At 36.4% G+C, this 20,851-nt stretch overlaps 1 protein-coding gene across 6 annotated transcripts in view; it reads right to left on the reverse strand.

Moving 5' to 3' along the window:
* The window catches only part of Isha (Insulator su(Hw) mRNA adaptor), a 183,647-nt gene that overhangs the window by 132,288 nt on the left and 30,508 nt on the right, over positions 1–20,851 (reverse strand). For 5 of the 6 annotated variants that reach the window (XM_081769045.1, XM_081769037.1, XM_081769028.1 and 2 more), the window contains 5 exons: positions 11,960–12,090; positions 10,532–10,706; positions 7,917–8,185; positions 4,900–5,085; positions 3,748–3,911 (listed from right to left, as the gene is read on the reverse strand). In XM_081769045.1, coding sequence (XP_081625171.1) covers positions 3,748–3,911; positions 4,900–5,085; positions 7,917–8,185; positions 10,532–10,706; positions 11,960–12,090 — 925 coding nt within the window. The remainder of the gene's footprint in view (positions 1–3,747; positions 3,912–4,899; positions 5,086–7,916; positions 8,186–10,531; positions 10,707–11,959; positions 12,091–20,851) is intronic. The other variant, XM_081769053.1, reaches the window with a different exon arrangement.

Genomic DNA, 20,851 nt, shown 5'->3' on the forward strand with positions numbered 1-20,851 from the left:
GCCATGGTGGGAGGTCTGCGAGCAGAATAGCACTCAATCGTTCTTTACTTTCTGGTAATAACTGCAAGCTTCAGTCACTGGCGGCAGATGAATATAATACTGACTAAAAAAACTTTTCTATCGTTACGGTAAGTGCCTCAATAACAATGGCGATTATGTACAAAACTACTGTTAGGTTTAGTATTGTTACTTTTTGGATGACCCTCGTATAATACGATACTGAAGAGCAAGGTGAGTATACCTTTTGAGTTTAACGGTACTGCATATAACTGAATACTAGCGTCTTAGCTGAGCGCGAATATCGCTTGCAGTCCTCCGCTAAGATAGCAGTACTTATGTAAATAAATATGCGAGAATAATACAAAGGGGTGAGTAATAAGTATCGTGACTAGATTAGATTACCACAAAGTAAGATTATCTGGTGGGCTTTTGTTTTTATCGCTTAAATTATTTGAAGGGTCTTAAGCCATGGTTAGTTAATATTGTTTTAAAACCGAAGTTCCACAAATATGATTTTCGGAAGATATGTTTCAACCCTTTGATGATAAAATGCATGAATTCTTAACAAATCGCATATTTATCTTTATGTATTTGGTCTAGGAATTAATTCGTGCGGTTGGTACGCACACATTGAAGCTGTAGTACAAACACAAAATACATAAATACCTTAAGAAAAATATTGTCCATCGCCAGCCACCACTTTCGCCCATCTGTCAGGCAATGTACGGATTCCGTGGCGAAAGAAGTCCTCATCCTTGGAAGCGATCCAGTCAGAGACCCATGTTTCGATATCTTCTGAAGAAGTAAACCGCTGTCCAATCAAATCGTTGTTCATACAATCGAACAAGTAGTAGTCCGAAGGAGCAACGTCTGGTGAATACGGCGGGTGGGGTAAAACTTCCCATCCGACATTTTCTAAATAGGTTTTGACCGGTTTTGCGACATGTGGGCGAGCGTTATCATGTTGAACAATAAGTTTATCATGTCTGTTCTCCCATTCTGGTCGTGTTCTGGCCAGAGCTTGCTTCAAACGCATTAATTGTCGTCGATAACGTTCTCCATTCATAGTTTCACCCGGTTGCAGCAGCTCATAGTACACCACACCTTTCATATCCCACCATATGCACAGCATAACCTTTGCACAGTGAATATCTCGTTTTGGTTGTGATGGACCTGGTTCACCTGGTTTCACCCAGGCCTTTTTTCGTTTAGGGTTCTCGTAATGGATCCACTTCTCATCACCCGTAATAATTCGATGCAGAAACCCCTTTCTGCTCTGTCGTTGAAGCAGCAATTCGCAAATGGTTTTTCGTCTTTCAACGTCTCTGTCTTTCAATTCATGTGGAACCCAATGTGACATCTTTTGAATCATTCCCATGGCTTTCAAGCGTTTGGAGACTGTTGTTTGATCAACGCCTAATGCTGCTGCAAGTTGTTCCTGCGTTTGACACGAATCCTGCTCGAGCAATGCTGTCAATTCTTCGTCTTGAAATTTTTTTGGCTGTCCAGCTCGCTCTTGGTCTGCCAAGCCGAAATCACCACTTCTAAACCGTGCAAACCACTTCTGACACGTTCGCTCAGCTAGAGCATGGTCACCATACACTTCCACCGAAATACGATGACTTTCAGTCGCACTTTTCTGCATGTTAAAGTAATGCAGCAGGACACCCCGCAAAAACACTTTATCAGGCACAAATTGCGCCATGTTCACTTAACTACAAACTGGTGTTGTTGACGCTTTAATCCACTGCCCTATACTACGAACGATACGCGATGACAGGGGTTTGCAACACATGTGTGGATACACGGAACTGTGGGACGCTCCGTTCGTTGCGCCATCTCTTGTCCACCCGCACGAATTAATTCCTAGACCAAATATGAAATACACCCTCCATTCCAAAAGAAACCGAACTTTTGAAAACAAATAGTACCACTAGTGCCATCTGTTGTAATATTTTACCGGTAAATGGCGTAGTCCCTCATTGACAACTGGTATAAATGTCATGACATTTGGATGCACGGCAACAAAGTTATTGCGTTTCAACTGTCAGTGTGTTGTGTACATCGGTCGGAAAATGAGTTTCAAACAACGAGCTGCAATTGAGTTTTGTGTTAAACTGGGTAAAACTTTTAGTGAAACGCACCAAATGCTACAAAATGCATATGGTGATGAGTGTCTATCCCGTACGCAAGTTTACGAGTGGTTCAGGCGATTCAAATCGGGTAGAGAGACGCTGGATGATGATGAAAGATCAGGCCGTCCCAGAACCGGATTATCGGAAGAAAACATCGAAAAAGTGCGTGAATTCATCAAACATAACAAAAAATCGTCGGTGAAAGTTATTGAAATGGAATTAGGCATTCCTCAAACAACCGCATACCGCATTTTGACCGAAGTTTTGGGCCTTAAGAAGGTTAATTCGCGGTTTGTACCACACAAACTCACCGAAGACCAAAAACTTGATCGAATTGCGCATTGCAAAGACATCGTTAAAAGTGCTCGGCAGGATCGAAACTTCTTGAAATCGATTGTAACTGGTGACGAGACGTGGTGTTTTGAATATGAGCCCGAAACAAAGCGGCAAAGTGCTGAATGGAGAGCGCCGGATGAAGGAACACCCAAAAAAAGTCGCTTGGTGAAGTCAAAAGTTAAGGTGATGCTGATTTGTTTTTACGATTCAAAAGGAATTATCCACAAAGAATTTGTTCAGCCCGGCCAGACAGTCACTGGAGAGTTTTACTTGGGCGTCATGAAGCGTTTGCTGGCAAGAATTCGTCGTATTCGGCCCGAATATCGCGAAATCGGCAGTTGGACTCTTTTGGACGATAATGCACCATCACATCGTTCGCGACTTGTAACTGAATTTTTGGTCAAAAATCACATTATTCGGTTGCATCATCCGCCCTATTCACCAGATCTCGCTCCGTGCGATTTCTATCTGTTCCCGAAACTGCATTTGGCAATGAAAGGAAAGTGGCACGCATCGATTGATGCCATTGAGAAGGCGACGACCGCCGTCCTAAAGACCATTCCAATAAAGGACATGGAGAAGTCGTTTGACTTGTTGGAGCGTGCAAATATGTGTATCGATGCAGAAGGGGAATACATTGATTAATAAAAATGATTTGTTCCAAAATGTACATTACTTTTTTGTTTTTTTAAAAACGTTCGGTTTCTTTTGGAATGGAGGGTGTATATACTGCGATTACGGCAATATCATTTAAAAGTAAGTAGTTTTCCACAGACTTAACACAAATTATCTAGACGAAGCTCACATATAACGCAGAATTTTCCGTAGAATACATTTACCGAATTTAAATTTCTCGATCTTCAAGTGGCAACTCTGAAGAACAGTTACTACTACATGTTTAAAAAATAGCTATAGTTTCTGTGGAAGTCCATATAAAGATGTTTACTGGAAATCAATACCCTATGAAACATATTACTGAGACACAACCAGATGCGATTTAATACCAAACACAGAAAATGAATAGTTCATAAGAACACTCTAATCTACGAAACACATTTGAACGAAAACAAAACATAGTAAAATGAAATGAAATTAAATTTTTTATACATACATACATATCTATATCTATATCTATCTATCTATATATATATATATCTATATCTATCTATCTATCTATCTATCTATCTATCTATATATATATATATATATATATATATATATATATATATATATATATATATATAAAATTGTCACTACATCGAATACCTATACCTACCACTCAAATGTTCCTTCCTAATTGGTGGCAATCCCTTTTTGATTCTCTCAAGGTCTCTTTCTCTTTGCTTTTCCCGTTCCCGTTCTCTCTCTTTCTCGCGTTCCCTCTCCTTCTCACGTTCACGTTCCCTATCACGTTCTCGATCTCGTTCACGGGACTTCGACCTAAAACAAATAAGTCTCTGAACATTAATCTCTTTCTTATTGTTACCATTTACTTCAGAACAGCAATCTAAAACAAATGCATTTAAATATTTGCTAGAATAAGTTTAGAATTTGAAATTACACTTAATTTAAAGCTCATACCATAAATTGTATATCAATAAAATATACAATATTTCTCTGACTTTTTTCTTTTGACACTTTGATACAAAAATGTAACAAAAAGAAATATTTTAAGCACATATACGAAGGGATTCGCACCAAGCAGGCGTCCAATAAACTTTACAGTATTGGTAACGAGCAGATTAATTGTCGTAAGATAAATCCTTTGTTACTTTATACTACGTTTATCTTCAATGGACCCAATATATTGTAACCACCTATTGTACTATGGCCATCATCAATGCTTCAGCTTCTCTTGCAGGCATAAGAAATATAAGATACAACGTTTTAATTTTATTACATACTACTTCAACTTGCATAAATCTGAATCTGCAATTTTGTAAGGTTTATTGCACACGCCCAGTGCACTACACCGTCAAATAAACAAATAAAAATAAAATAAAATAAAAAATAAAATAAAATAAAATAAAATATTATTTTGCACTAATTGGGATTGTAAATCAAATATCTCACTTCCAAACATGTAAAATAGTTTAACATAAAACAATTCAATTCTACAAAGCTTCCATCGGATGGTGGACCAACAAATATATTATTTACAATATCTTAATCTAATTTAGCACATGACCTTAAAAAGAGAAATACAAAAATTTAGTATTAATTCCGTGTGTCTCCATATTTCCAAGGTATCGGGTCCTTTATCTTTAGATGAGATCAAAACCAACAACGCATTTTCATAAATTCACGCTTAACACCCACAACCTTCACCTGCATCTTAACTTGAATTTTGATGACTGTCTTGTTGCAAAAAAAGAAATAAGAATGATATACCTAACTACATTAACAACCCACATCCAATTGATCTCACCTGTGTCTTCTGGACCGAGACCTTGACCTGGAGCGTTTTCTTGACCCCGACCTTGACCTTCTCCTACTCCTTCTTCTATCACGCGACCTGGATCGACTTCGCCGCCTCCTATGTAATTTACTCTGAGATCTACTCCTTGATCTACTATGGTCTTTAAGTTCTTCGGACCTTCCGCCTTCTAGGGACCTAATTTGCAAAGAAAAAAATCGGACTCATATTTCTCAGCTTCAACTTTCAATTCCCTTCCATTACCCTTACTTAGCAAGGCAAAGCGTAAAGCCATTGAAGAAATTCATCTTTCATTACATCGACAAAAATAAATATAGCTACCTAATTGAATAAATTGTGCATTATTATATAGTATGTTTCAATTTGCTGGTGCAGGAGGTTGAACATTTGAAACATACGAAAATAGCATGATAAAAATACGTAAGACAGAAAAAAGCTACATTTACACCATACAGTAGAACTTGACAGGTGAAACAGAAATTTCAAGCGTAGAAGGTAGTAAACTAACACCACCACCTTTCCTGGAAACGCAAAAGATCAATCATGCAAAATTAATCACAAGTAGCTTAACGTATTGCACACCACCTTCGTATCATATTCATGGCGATATAACTCCTGAGTGAAATTAAAACGTCAGAAATGAGGCTTCGCCTGCTTAAGAAATTAGGATAAGACTGAAACGATTGTGTGTCAATAAACATAGATTTCTACTGAGAGGGATTGGAAGAAGATAAGTCGTCATGGACAACTGCAGAAGATACATATGAACAAGAAATGGAAAGAAAACGAAGATGAAACATTTTAGGCAAACGTTTGATATGTATTCAATTGCTAATTAAATAAAACAATATATATGTACAAAAGTGCACATACACACACAAACATTCTGATGAAGTGTTCTGGCTAGCAAAGGCGAACTAAACTAGTAAAGGTTTGTTTTGGCAAAAATGCAATTTAAACTTTCTTCATAAGGGCTATTAAAAAAAATGTTAAGTTCGCCCTTACTATCCGCAATGCTTCATATATATACAGACAGATGTAAACAAATTAGCAAAATGGACATTGAATTATATCTTTAAAAGCAAACTTTTATCTTTCTAAAAGGACATAAAGCATTAGTTACTGACACTATGTATACATCAGTATTTGGCATACTCTCAATCAATGTTTTGCATACGTTTGAAAATTCAAGTTCTTTTCCCTAAATGACAAGAATGTGTTCTATCAATTAGGCTTCTGTCGAAGGCCATTTAGGTATGAAGTCATCATGCGTCATGACGATTCGATAGAGTTCATGTCTGAACTACTGTCCTGTTGAACACAGGAATGCCCCTTGAAACAAGCTTTTCACATTTTTTATAACAGTTTTTATTTTTGTGTATTAATTTTAAACTTAATGTATTATATTTATTTACTTTTCTCATTGTTAAATAGTCTAATCTCATATAACTTAGCCCAGTGAAGCAGTTTTTTTTTTTTTTTTTTTTCTTCTATAGTTGGGGTAACTGTTCCTTAAGGACGGTCGTGCTTTCAAAGCTACCATTAAATATCCTCCTCCGCGCATTCCTTGATGATAGTTTTGCTTCATATACTCAACACATTTTTGTTGTGTTAATTCCAGTTCAGAAGTGCTTTCCTTACAAAATCAGGGATCTCTGAGTAGCAGCTCGCCCATTCTCTCTTCTCAGGTTTTAGGTGCTCTTTTATTCTTTCACTTCCTTGGCAAGCTGATTAACATATAACACACTAATTAAAATATTTTGCTGATTTCACTCTAAATTTTATTTGTGGACGTAATGAACATCAGAACTTCTGTCCATTTTCAAAGAAGATGTAGTCTTTCTATTGCCCATTTTTACAAGTCTTTGTCTTGGTCACAATCGTGGAAGCCACTGCTACGTTTCATACTTTTGTACCTCCTAAATTTCGATAGAAACCCCTCCCCAATCCTCCTTTAAACAAATGCCAACTTGAAGATCGTTTACCGGTGATCAGTATTGGTTACAATGTCTTTGGTCTATACAAAGTAGCATAATTCCTAGTACGCAATAATAGATTAACATAAAACATGCACTTATTGAGTAGAACAGCACTATAAATATTCAAAATGAATTTCTTGTTTTCTGAGAATTAAAAGCAGATCTAAGAAACTCATGAAATATAAACGAAACGTAACGGAGATATCACAAAGACTACAGTCATTTCCTAGATGGAACTAGTATTGTATATTGTCCTGAAAAGTCAACTTTACTAATATTTTGTCTAGGTTTGTATACATATGAGTCCAAGGACCACAGGAAACTACTCCTCGGGGCAAAATAAAGCGAAAATGCTATATGCTGGCATATTTTTCGGGACATTCTTCAGATGCCAACCAAAAAATCGACTATCTGATAACGTTGTAGATAACTTTTTGGCCATTACCGCTGATATCGATTCGTTCCAGATGGCAATTTAAGCCAGTATATTGATACTAACTCTAACTATTAGCTTTATACTGGTTAAATATATGAATAGACATAAACACACACTGCTAAATACGTGACTCTTCTTGGAGTATGATATACTCGTAACGATGCTGTCATATAGGGTCAGTATCAACATCTATCGATTTTAACTACCATTTGAAGAGAATCGCTATAACTGTCTGATGGTTTTTTTTAAAGTTTCACGTCCCACGATTATATATTGAAGCTAAAGGAGACACCTTAATGGCTTCATAAAGCAATGTGCATGCTTCACCTAGCGCCAGAAGGAAGCTCCGGAGGATATACTATTATACAGCATTGACCCGCAGAATAGTTTCCTGAGGTCCACGGACATCTTTAGAATGCCCACAATATATATATACTTTTAAAATACACAAAGTAACATATAAGAAAAGAGTTTCATTCCTTCCGACAAACTATCTCTTATTTAATTAAAACCTAAAGATTTTTCCACCTTATCGTATTTCAAGATATAATTGTTTACATACATATAAGAGTATAAAGATAAAAAATACTCACATATCCCTATCAGTGTATTCTAGTTCCGAATCCGCTTGTTCTCCTTCCTCTAGTGGACTTTTTTGAGGAACATCTTGTGACATCTGATGACCTACATTTTGATCAGACGGATGCGGAGGATAGCCTGGTGGAGGTAAAGATGTATCAACGACAGGATATGGAAACGATGGTACATTACGTTGATCATAGTCCCCTGTATGATCATACGGCATCATTTGTACATTTTGTTCCACTGGTTTGAGATCACATTCTGACGCAAAAGGCAATTTCTGGAAAAGAAAGAAATATTAATTTAACAGAAAATCTAATATTAATTTAATTAACAGAAAACCAAACAGTTCAAACGGATGATGGCGTGAAAATATAGTGGGAGATACGAGTTACTATTCTGGTTATGCATGACTGGAAATGCATTTAAGAACATTCAATCGGAAATCTAGTACAAAGTTGGGACACAAAAAGGTGATAATAATAGGTGGTAGTGATTCCAACATGGCGCTCATGTGACATCCTAGACAAGATATATAGGATATTCAAAATCAGTACAGTACTTGTCTTAATAGTATTGTAACTACTACGAGAAGTTACAAAAACAATTGGTTGCATAGTTCCTGGATGTCTACTTGAGTATGGTACCTTGGCGAAGCTGAGCGATGGTCATTGCCAGAGTCCAGCTAGCGGTCAGGGTCCTGCAAAGTATCCACATAATGTCGGAAGCAGCCTATCATCATAAATATAAAACGAGCCAGTCATACTCTTCTGAATAAAAACCAGTACACGCGCAAGATGTGTAGCATATTTGTGTGTATCCTGTATGGCAAATACAAACACAAACTGGATTTTCTCACTCACCTGACGTCTACGGATACGGATACTGTGTTCGAGGCAGAAACGACTCTTATGTCTGAATATCACTGCCTTCTATATGCCTCGCCACTATAGTCTCTAAGGACACTATTAAAAACGTCCTCAGATAAGCAGGTGTTGGGCGTCATCGTGAGAGGAACGCGGGAACGCAGACTTGGTTCCAACAGTCGGCAGTTTGTTTATTTATAGAACATATTCATAAGAAAAGTGACTACTCTTGTGCCTTTAGGACTGATAATCTCAGACAGAACTTTTAAACTTACAAATTGGTTAAGTGGCTAACATCTTTAATTTCTGACATCATATAAGTTTTAGACACTCCATCAAAAATTGTATGAAAATCTTTCCAGACGTCAGATCACTAGTTAATGCAAATTATTTGCACATAGTTTGGTTGGGTATCACAGGTATATTAAATTCAATACCGATTAATTTATCCATAACCTGCACACAAAGGAAACTAAGAGAATACAGGTATCCGATCTCATCATGTACGAAGTCACCAACTCCTTGAATGTCGTTATTTTCAATGTGGAGAACATGTCTACAAGCAAATCGGAAGGATACCACTTTTACAGGGAGCACAATAAATCTTGCACGAAGAATAGGCACATTCATATCTCATCAAAATGAACATTTGGAAAAAAAAAAAATTTTTTTTTTTCATATATAAAGAGCTTTCAGTTATTACCCAGAAGAAACAGAACTTAATAAGCACATCGAGATACTGTTTGATTTAGGGAAGAAAAATAATTTTAACACACAGGCTAGAAAAATGAAAAAGTTCAGCATGGGAGTATTAATGAGGAAAGTTGACCCAAAAAAAGGGGGGAGGTGCTTACTCCTCTGGCCAGGTATTTCTGAAGGGTCTGGTTCTATATTCGAAAGTTTCCTAACAAAAATTATTTTAAGGATGAACTGGCTTCTTCAGGGATCTACAACATTTAGTGCGAATGTCACGAATACTATATTGGTATGACAAAGAGAAACATTTCAACTAAGATTAAAGAGCATATTACGGACGCTAAGAGAGAAGAACTCTCCACTTCCGGCCTCTCGAAACATCTGCAGGATACAGTACATAACACAGAACACACCACGGTTTTATACCCATATTTCAATACAGAAACAAAATCTTTTTGAGACTTTTTCATCAGAAACAAAGGACCTAAACTCAAAACGGCAACCTACACCACAGGTAAAATAATATAATCAACATCTCAAGTAAAACATAAAATGACTTATACCACGTGATGGTGTTGTTTTTGGAAAATTGGTTAATGAAATAATAAACTTGTTAGAATTGTTTTTTGAAAAAGTTTTTTTTTCTTCTTCTTCTTCTCTCAAGTAAACTATCTTTATTTTTGGGGTACGAATAAAATTCGAAAACCCCGCTGGAGGATTACATAAAAACAAAGTTTAAAATCTGGTTTCGATAGTGTGAACGGTATGACCTCTAGGTGTGTTGAAAAATCTCTTTCTCGATATCTACGAGCCATGAAACGTGTAATCCATTGGAATCTCGAATTCAATTTTTTCACACGATCACTAAACTTTCTTCTCTCCACTCGTAGCTCGAAAATGAAGAAAATTTTACTGTAGTTAAGAACAAACTACGTTAACAATAGTATTTTGTTGCAGCACACGTTATTAATACTTATAATAAGACGAAGAAATTAAAAGAGACGAAGAGTAAGGAAAGGGTATTTTATGCCTAAATATGGAGATACGGAAAATCGAATACTTACAGGTACCGTCTGGGCTAGATGCTTATCAAATTCGTCTTCTTGTCGCTTCATCTCCTGAAGTTTCCGCATTTTCTCTTCCATTTCTTGTTGTTGCTGCTGCTGCTTGATTTGTTGCATTGACATTTGTTGCTGCAAGTTTTGTAACTGGCGCAGAACTTCTGGATTAGACAATATGCTAACAAGAAGAAAAAAGGTATCAGTATGTTGTGTTCTAAAATTTTTATCTACACAACAAAGAAGGAAAAAAATACTAAAAATAATGTGACCACGGACCGTGCCTATTTCTATGTGGAAGATGACAGAAAATAAAACAGAAACGAAATAAATATTCAATATAAATATTAAAATCAAGTTATAGTATGAACATAGTTTAGTAAGAAACAGTGTCTGAAACCACATATCTAGATACTAGATAATAAAAACAACTAGATAATAAAAAGACGGTATACGCCTATATTTGATTCATGTTGTATCGGATTTTTCATTAAGAAATTCTCGGGTGGATATGTAACGAAAGGTATCTCCGGAATTATGAAAAATCGTGTTATCTAGCTATGAAGGAAGTCCATATTATTCCGCATCGTTATGTATAAAGTAATATCTCATATCGCGACTAGTTGCGAAGAAACTTGACTGCATATCTTGTGGTAACTGTGCGATAATACGGAGACAAGTACCTTAAATTTCGTTTATCTCAAACTCAACTTTCCCAAGTTACATCACTTCACACATCCATCTAAAAAAATAAATAAATAAATAAAATCTATAAGTTTTACGTCCCACGATTATGCCGGTTAGGCTAAAGGGGACGGTGATGAAGAGAGATGAATGAAATGGTGGAATGAAGAAAGTGGGCACATCCATCCAAGAACTACCTTCGTTTTGTGCTTATCTTCGTCTGACTTCCCTTTATTATCTTGCCATATATCCCGTAATTTAATAATTTCCCTTAACACGGTTCCCACTTATGTGGAGAGCACAAATTCCGTGACTTTTACAGATCTTCCAGGTGACTTATTTGCAAATTTCCAGCTCTATATGTAATGTAAAAAATCAAGTATATTTTTCCCAAGCAGTAGGTTCTTCATATATTATGCATGCACGCCTCTATATATATATATATATATATATATATATATATATATAGTGAGTGTGCGAGGATAGAAAAGTTCTGCAAAACATAATTAATTTATAAAATGTCCCCTACAAATTAGTCGAGTAAGACAAAAAGAAAAATCCAGTAGTCCTACAATTCTCAAATACGCTTTAAAAAAAGGTACTTAAAAAGCCCTAACTTTTCGAGATTTTTTTCAGTTTTTCTTAAAACTCTGTGATTTTCCAGATTCTTTTCCGAGTAAGCTGAATTTCAGAACTTTTCCAGGTAGTTTGAACTGTTTTCGTATTATACATATAAACAGACCAACGTACCTCCCTAGCGAATCCAATGCAGGAACTGCTGGCACTTGCTGAGCCTGGGTATCGTTGCTCTGATGATCATCGTTTGCTTGATCATCTTCATCTCCATAGTCAAAATCAAGAAGCTTTTTATCGAACTTGATCTAGAAGTAAAAACACAGAAATTAGTTGATGAATGAACACTAACAAAATAATTGCACAAAAGAGGTAGTAACAAGAAATACAGTTTAATATAATCACTAGTGTTATGTACATTCTCAACTGAAATAAACAGTTTATTCGATAGTACCTTAATCTTTTATACATTCCGCTGAGCAACGAACTATTCCTAACGCATACGATTCTGATCATAATGTGATAATATTTATTATCATACCTTTCTAAATAAGCTTAAATATCTTTCTAAATAATTCATTTTTACGAACAGCAAATTTCACAAAATGTATGTCGAAATACATTTATTTTTTTGGCTAGTCACATAGTTTGTGATCTTTTTTCAAATATTCTATTTAAATTAATTCTGCTTAGGTTTCGAATGAACTTTTCGAACATGTAAGCAAAGTGGATCAGATGAATCGAAAAAAGAAAGTGAACACATACAATAATCACAGATACGCTATATTAAATCTTCTCATACTATAATATATATATATATATATTGCTTCCCACGTGAAAAATTACATTTTGTGCCTATCCATTGTAACATTTGTTGCTTTATCGACTCCTAATACGTTAACAATTCTTTTTTTCTTAGCAATTTTGACAAGAACTGACAATCTGAATAATCGAAAGCGGATAATCGCTAATTAAAGAATACAAAAACGTAGACTAAATTTCTGAAAAGATGATTGAAGTGTCCCGTACTCTCAATGAAAATGTCTATTTGGAATCTGAAATATGGAATACTGACAAGACTGCTTCTGGTGAGTTATTCGGCATTCGCCGCCGGCAAAGTAACATTTGTTGTTATCCACTTGTCAACAATGACCCAGACTCCAATAAAGGCAACTTGGTTGGTATTTTTAGAAATGAAGGGGGAAGAGGTGAATTTTGGGGGGATAAATCACGTGACATTTTTCTTCCTACAAGCAATTATTGTGTGTGTGTTTGTACACGAAAATAGAAATATTGTATTATACTAACTAAAAGAGTTTTATGTTGGAAAAAATAAACAAATACACATAGAAGAACGATTCATTGAATTTCGCATTCTCCCCTCCCCAAACCACAGTACCACGATATATGCACATCATTTTCTTCAGTATTACCACAACAAGAATTATTATTTTTAACCAATTCAGTGAAAAGATATCTTATCTTACATGAAACCGTCCAGAAAGTAAACGTAATGTTCATTATAAAAAAAAAAAGTCAATTTTTCCCCTCCCCTATATTACATACATAACCAACAAATACTTTTGCAGGGTATTAGTGTGTAGTGGACTACTTCATTCTTTTGCATACCAATTTTTATGACTGTAATCCCAAACGGGAAGGGAATACCCCCAAAAATAGCATGAAAAAACAAAAAACACGAATTTTATTCTCCCTCCACCGTGGTACCCGCCACATACATAAAATGCATATCCTTAGAAAGCTTCATCCTTCACGAACTCATTGATACCAAAATTATTACCATGCCTTAATTAGAGGCTGAACTATGAAGGTTTAAAGCCACGAAGCAGGGTTGCGTCAATGGGAATTAAAAGTTAAGAGAAGTACGCAGATCATAAAGAAAATTTTTAAAATAACAATGCGGAAACTAATCGAAGACTTGTGAAGATAGATGGCTACACTGTCAGAAAATACTATAATTTGAAACGGAAGTAGTAACCTTCGCATGAGACTTTCGTACATTAACTGACGAGACGCGTGTATATAACTGTTACAAAAAATTAAGTTTACAAGACTAAGAGTCCCACAATAAGCTGGAGAATAAGTTTCAACGAATGGCCCATAGTTTCGTGCTATAAACTGAAATTTAGGAGATACACAGTACAAACTTTTATAGAAAAAGCCCACGAAAAAAAAAAAAATTATATTTATCTTTATAAATCTAAAAATGTATACATGTGTGTATGTTCCAGCATAACTCTGGGATGCCTAGACCAATTTTAAGCAAACTTGGTATACATATTACTTACCGTCCGGAAAAAGAGTACTGGGGAGCGAAGGTGGTAAGAATCTCCTGGCACACTTAGGGAGAGGAGGTATGACATAAAAACAATCAAAAACGACGGCCGCCAGTGTCGGATTCACACTTTTTGCGGTCGCTGATATTAACAGCGTCACTCCCAATGCTGTTTCCAATTCCAGCCCTAATTACTACCCGAGGAGGGAGAGTGAAATGGTGACATGTAAAAATAATCGATCGAAAACAACCGGTATTAGCATCGAATCCATAGTTTTCGGACTCCCAACGTTGATTGGTGGCAGTTTCGGTGCCCTTCAAGTTCAGTTCCTAGTAGGGTAAGACCCCCAAAGAACTTCATCAGCTTGGGAGGGGTAACTGACGATAATAATCAAAAATGATTGATATTAATGTCGAATTCATTGTTTTCAGGATCGCTGAGGTGAATCATGACACTCCAGATGCTCCTTAAGTCCAAGTTCAGTCACTATCGGCACGTCTGGGGGGGGGAGGGTGAAGAAGGGTGACATGTAAAATAATCGAAAAAGACTGATACTAATGTCGCATCATTGTTTTCAGCGTCGCTAAACCAATTGATGGCAGTAGTAATGCCAGTTAAGTCCAAAATCAGACCCCAGTGTGCGTGAGACCCCCCCTAGCGCTCCTAGGGGCGAGTGGGAGACATACAATTATCGAAAACGACTGATATTAGTTTCGAATCCATAGATTGCTTGGATAAATAGTGACACGCTAACTAACTAACTAACTAACTAACTAACTAACTAACTCTATGGCCTATGGAACCCGGAGGTTCAGTACCGCGTTCACAAAAGCTCTCCACTGACTTCTATCCTTAGCTAATTGGATCCAGTTTCTACTTTGTATTCCTATCTCTGCGAGATCCATCTTAATATTATCCTCCCATCTGCGCCTATGTCTTCCTAATGGTCGTTTTCCTATGGGTCTACCAGTCAAGACTTTGAAAGCGTTTCTACTTTCTTCCATTCTAGCTACATGACCTGCCCACCTAAGCCTCCTAGACTTGACGACCCTAACAATGTTGGGTAAACCGTATAAACTATGTAGTTCCTCGTTATGAAGCTTCCGCCATTCCCCATTCTCATTCCTCTTGGGTCCGAATATTCTTCTCAGGATCCTGTTCTCAAATACTTTCAGTCTATGTTCTTCCCTCAGAGTAAGCGACCATGTTTCGCAACCATACAAAGCAACAGGCATAATTATCGTTTTATATATTTTAAGCTTCAAATTCCTCGACAGAATTCGCGACGACAAGAGATTTTGAACCGAATAGTAACACGAATTCCCTGCTTTTAGTCGACATTTAATTTCTTCGTGAATATGATTTTCGTCTGTTAATATTGATCCTAAATATTTCAAAGTATCCACTTTATCAAAAGTATTATTTAATATTTTAACGCCTCCACAATTTGCCGTATTACGGTCCCGACGCACTTCCATGTATTTAGTTTTCTCTGCATTTACTTCTAAACCCATGTCCCTGCAAGCGTTTAATAAGATCTCTGCATTTATTTCTACTGTTCTCCTATCATCTCCTATTAAATTTACATCATCAGCATATGCCATAACCTGGTGAATGCCGTTCAACTCTAGGCCCTGGTTGCTATCTTTGATTTTCCTTCTGGCATATTCCAGCACAAAGTTAAATAATAATGGCGACAACGCATCTCCTTGTTTCAGGCCATTTTCGACGTGGAAGCTCGTGGACAAAAATTTTCCTACCCGGACTTTACTTTGGGATTCACTTAAACATATCTTAATTAATCTAATTAGCTTTCTCGGTATTCCAAGCTCTGTAAGAACGTTGTATAATGTTTCTCTCCTAACCGAGTCGTAAGCCTTTCTAAAATCAATAAATAGTTGATGTACCGGGGTATTGTATTCCCACTTCTTTTCGAGTATTTGGCGAATGGTAAATATTTGGTCGATAGTTGATCGATTTCGTCTAAATCCGCACTGATAATCTCCAATAATTTCATCTGCGTATGGGGTCAATCTTGCTAACAGAATATTTGAAAGGATTTTATAGGATGTTGACAGAAGAGAAATGCCTCGATAATTATTACAGTCAGTTTTGTCGCCTTTCTTGTGAATTGGAACAATGATTGACTCTTTCCACTCTTGTGGCAATTCTTCCTTGTTCCAGATAAGGAGAATGAGTTTGTGTATCTTGTTCCACAATTTTTCGCCTCCAGCTAAAATTAACTCAGCTGGAATTTCATCTACACCCGGAATTTGTATTTCTTTAATTTCTTTATAGCGGCTTCCACTTCTATTCGAGTTCAACTTCAGCTCCAAGTGTAAGTAAGACCACATAGCGCATCTAGAGTGCGTGGGAAAGGGAAACGTGTAGAACTGATTTAAAAAAATAATAGATATTAGTATTTAATCCTTGGTTTTTGGGGTAGCTAAAATGAATAGTGATACTTCCGACCCCGTTTTAGTCTACGTTCACCCCCATTAGCATTCCTAAGGGTGGGAAGCGCGAGTGATATGTAAAAATAATTGAAATTAGCTGATATTGGTGTCAACTTCATAATTTTCCTGCTCGCTGAACAGTCTCACTTCAGATACCGTTGAAGTCCAATTTCAGTTTCCACTGGTATAGGGGGTGAGAAACAAAATGTCTAACATGACTGAGATTACTGTCGAATTCATCGAAGATGATCGTCGACTGCTGCGCCTTCGAGGCCGCTTAGCTGTGGGTGTTATACCCGATGACATTTAAGCCCAAGCTTGGGTAAGAACGAGTACAGCTGGCTCGGGAATTTAGATGGGCAACGCCAAAGACATTACTTTTATTCTACTCAGTTCACTATTTTGTAACAGGGGCAACGGTTCGTTATTTATTCTACTCAGTTCTTTTATTTTCTGACAGGGAACGTCAGAGGCATTGCTCATACATCTGTATATATCAAAATCTGTGTGTGTGTTTGTTATCCACTATAACTCTGAAACGCATGAAGCAATTTCACCCAAGCCTCATATACAATTTGAGAAAATGGCTGTGGAATAAGATTCCTGACCGTACTAGGAGCAAGGATAGATACGGACGACGTAAAAATAATTGAAAACGACTGATATTAATGTCGAATAAATACTTTCTGGGTCATTGATGTGAATCCTGACATTCCCGATCCATTAAGTCCAAGGACAGTCTCCTGTGTGGGTAAGACACCTCTAGCAACCCCTGGGTGGGATCGGAAAGGGATGACATACAAATTGAAAACAACACATACAGTCTTCGGAACCGCTAAGATGAAAACTGACACTCAAAGGCTGTTGAAATCCACGTCCAGTCCTCATTGGCACAGCAAAATGACTGGGAATAGTGTCGAATCTACAGTTTCAGAACTGGTTGAAATTACTTACTATTACAATTACTTTCGCTTTCAATACTGATTCTTACACAGCAAAAAATGTAAAAGATATGAAGAGGCAGTTTTTGCAATCAATTCAGCTTGTAGAGAATAGGTCCTAACTTTTCTCTTAACCCTATATTCAAACCAGAAGTGTTTCAAACTAACCATTTCCGATTTCAATATCTATCACCATAGAACGCAAATGGTAACTGATAGCGACAAGCGGTTTTCTGCAACCTATGAAGAATATAAAGAGAATATAATCACAATCTGAAACCGAAAGTAGTTAAAATTTACTACTTCGTCCCGTTTTAATATTAACGTCCATAAAGCAAGAATGGTAAGATATCGGGACTCTTTTCTTACAATCGATTCAGCCTCTCAATAGGTTTCATCAGTGCCAGATCTATAAACTGCAAGACCCCGCTGTGCAAGACCTTAAAGGGGCCCAAGGACTTTCAAAGGTCGCGCTGTACCTGTAAATACTAATTTTTGAAACATCTGAAAAACAATGATATTTTCACAATAGTTTAATTAATTGAAAAAAGTAATGAGCTACCTGGAGTGACAACGACGCACTAGATGTCTCTTATTTTCACTAATCAGTCTACCCACTTCAAATTTAGAAGCTAATTTGTTGAAGGAAATTTAAAGAGTGCCATTTTATCATTAATCATTGATGCGACTCAAGATTTACCAAAGAAAGATCAAATGAGTTTCATTATTCGCTATGTAAATTTTACAGAAGTAAACGATATCTTAGAAAACTAAGTTTCGAGACGGGTCGAGATTGAAGAAGTGTTTTTAGGATTTTTATATGTAAGAAATCCAACTCCTTCCAGACCTGCAACTCTAGTGTTAAAGTCATTTGAAGAAATTAGGATTGTCTGTGAAAAAAATGCAGAAGGCAGAGATATGATAGCGTGGTGCTTACTCAGGTGTTCAGAAGAGACTTTTAGAAATTGAAGAACAAGCTATTCACTGCGCGGTACATAACCTAAGCATTGTCATTAATGATACCATGAAAGGTGTAAAAGACGCTGGCAGTTACTTCACAACGCTCTAGGATTTGTATATATTTTTTGACCAAAGTATTAACCGGTGAGATATTCTGTCATCATTGACAGGAGAATGTCACTTTGAAAAAGCTCATTGCAGCTATTAGGTTGAAGTATATTGATGTAATGAAAACTCTCCGAAAACTTTCACTGGCAAAGAAGAAGGCTAACGAGGTATCAGAAGCAGTGTGTTTGTCGAAAGTCATGGGTTCTTTCGATTTTGTATTTCTGACTGTCAAAAATCTTTTCACAACTCAACATTGCATCCCAACTTCTCCAAACTAAACAAATTAACCTTGAGAAAGTTTTACGTACTCTTGAAGAGAACCGAGAGGAATTTAAGAAAATGAGAGAAGAATATCAATAAATAAAACAACAGGCCACAGCTGTTGCTGCGAAGTGGGAAGTCAACCCTGTGTTCACAGAAAAAAGGCAACTCAAAGTGGAAAAAAAAATAAATAAACGATAAACTGGTAGATCACTGGTAGCTAAAATTCCTTCGGACACAGAGGCTTGTTTCAGGGTTAATGTTTACAAAAGACTTCTAGATATCACATACAATGAAACAGAGAACCGTTTTACATCGTTACAGACAATTCTTAATGAATTTTCAATCATATTCTCGATAGTACTTGTGAACCTTTCAGACGAAGACATTTTAGTTAAGGCTGAAAAACCGGAAAAAAAAAAAAAAACAGCAAGACATTGGCCCATCGCTACCATTGGAATTAATTTCCCTTTGCACTGGAGTTAAAAACCATATATCAAAGCTCAACACTGTTCTTGAATTGGCGGTATTACTATACGTCGAGTTTAATACTATTGCCCCTAGTAACCCTGAAGTTTTGACTACTCGTGACTATGGCTTTCGCTGAAAGGCTATACTCAGTCTTAAAGAGGATCAAGAGCTATTTAAGGTATTCAATGACACAGGAGACAATGAGCGACTTGGGAATGTTAGGAATCAACCATGAGGGGCTTCAACCATTGAAAAGAGAGATCTTATACGGGAGTTTGCGGAGATGAAGTCGAGAGGGAAGGATTCCTTGTAAAACGTAAGTATTTGAATCGCTGGTCCGTAGCAAATTAAACACTAGGAATATTTCATTAAAATGTACTATTAAAAAGGTATTGAATATAGAAGAGGCCTTTTCAAATTTTCTTGCGGGGGGAAGGAGGAGAAATGTCTAGATCCGGTACTGGATTTCATCTTTTCGATTAACCCTCTATTCAAATCGGAAGTGGTTCAAATTAGCAATTTCTGGTTTTAACATTTATCACCATGGGACAGAAACGATAAAAAATAACGATAAACAGTTTTTCGCAATCAATACAGCGTTTTAAGAATATATATAACACATATCACAACACGAAACACTATATCGAGAACGGAAGTAATTTGCAATCAATTCAACATACCAAGAATAGGTTCTACTTTCTCCCTTAACCCTTTACTCAAACCGGAAGGGGTTGAAATTAAAATTTTTGGTTTCAACTTTTCGCCATAGAGAAAAAACAGCAGGAGTACGAGAGTAACGGCTTTATGACATGAAATCAGCATACGAGGAACAGATTCTATCTTTGATCTTGTTACTCTATTGCAACCAGTAGTTATAGATGTACACTCATGTCCAAAATGATTATCGCATATCTGTAACTGTCTTCTTGTAAGAATATAATTTGATAATGATTTTGCAGGGTACTTTTAATACTGATACTATGTGTATAATCGGGAAATTTATATTTGTGGTAAATTTCATAGGAAAAGAATTATAAATAAGAAACTTAGAATGAGTAAAACAAAATGTTGGTAAATGGACAAGAAAATTTTATTTTCGTTTTATTGTTCTTATTTACTGCTCTTTTGACATGAAATTTGCCACATACATGTCTTTGCCGAATATACACATACTAACATTATAAGAAATACTGGACGAATTCGTGATCAAATTATATTCCTACAACATATTTATAGACATGCGACAATTAATTTTGGACATGAGTGTACAACTTGAAGTTTGGGTATTGAAATCGCATAATTTGGAAGTCTACGTAGTTTCACACTGTGAAACTAAACTCACTTGTTATTCAAGAGTTTATATACCAAATATTATATCAGAAACATACCTCCTTGTTTTCAATTTAAAGTTTAAATACCGAATTTCTAATCTCCAACTTACGCGAACCCTCAAATTCGGTCCTTCGTGATTAAACAAAGGGTTATTAATTTTATGTGTCCCTCTATCCCCTCTTTGGGGCGGGATTTTCGAAAACGCTTAAACCCATGTTTCCTTACTTTTAAAGATGAGTCCAT

This window comes from Thermobia domestica, chromosome 1, assembly GCF_964235325.1.
Source record: "Thermobia domestica chromosome 1, izTheDome1.hap1.1, whole genome shotgun sequence".
Lineage (NCBI taxonomy): Eukaryota > Metazoa > Arthropoda > Insecta > Zygentoma > Lepismatidae > Thermobia > Thermobia domestica.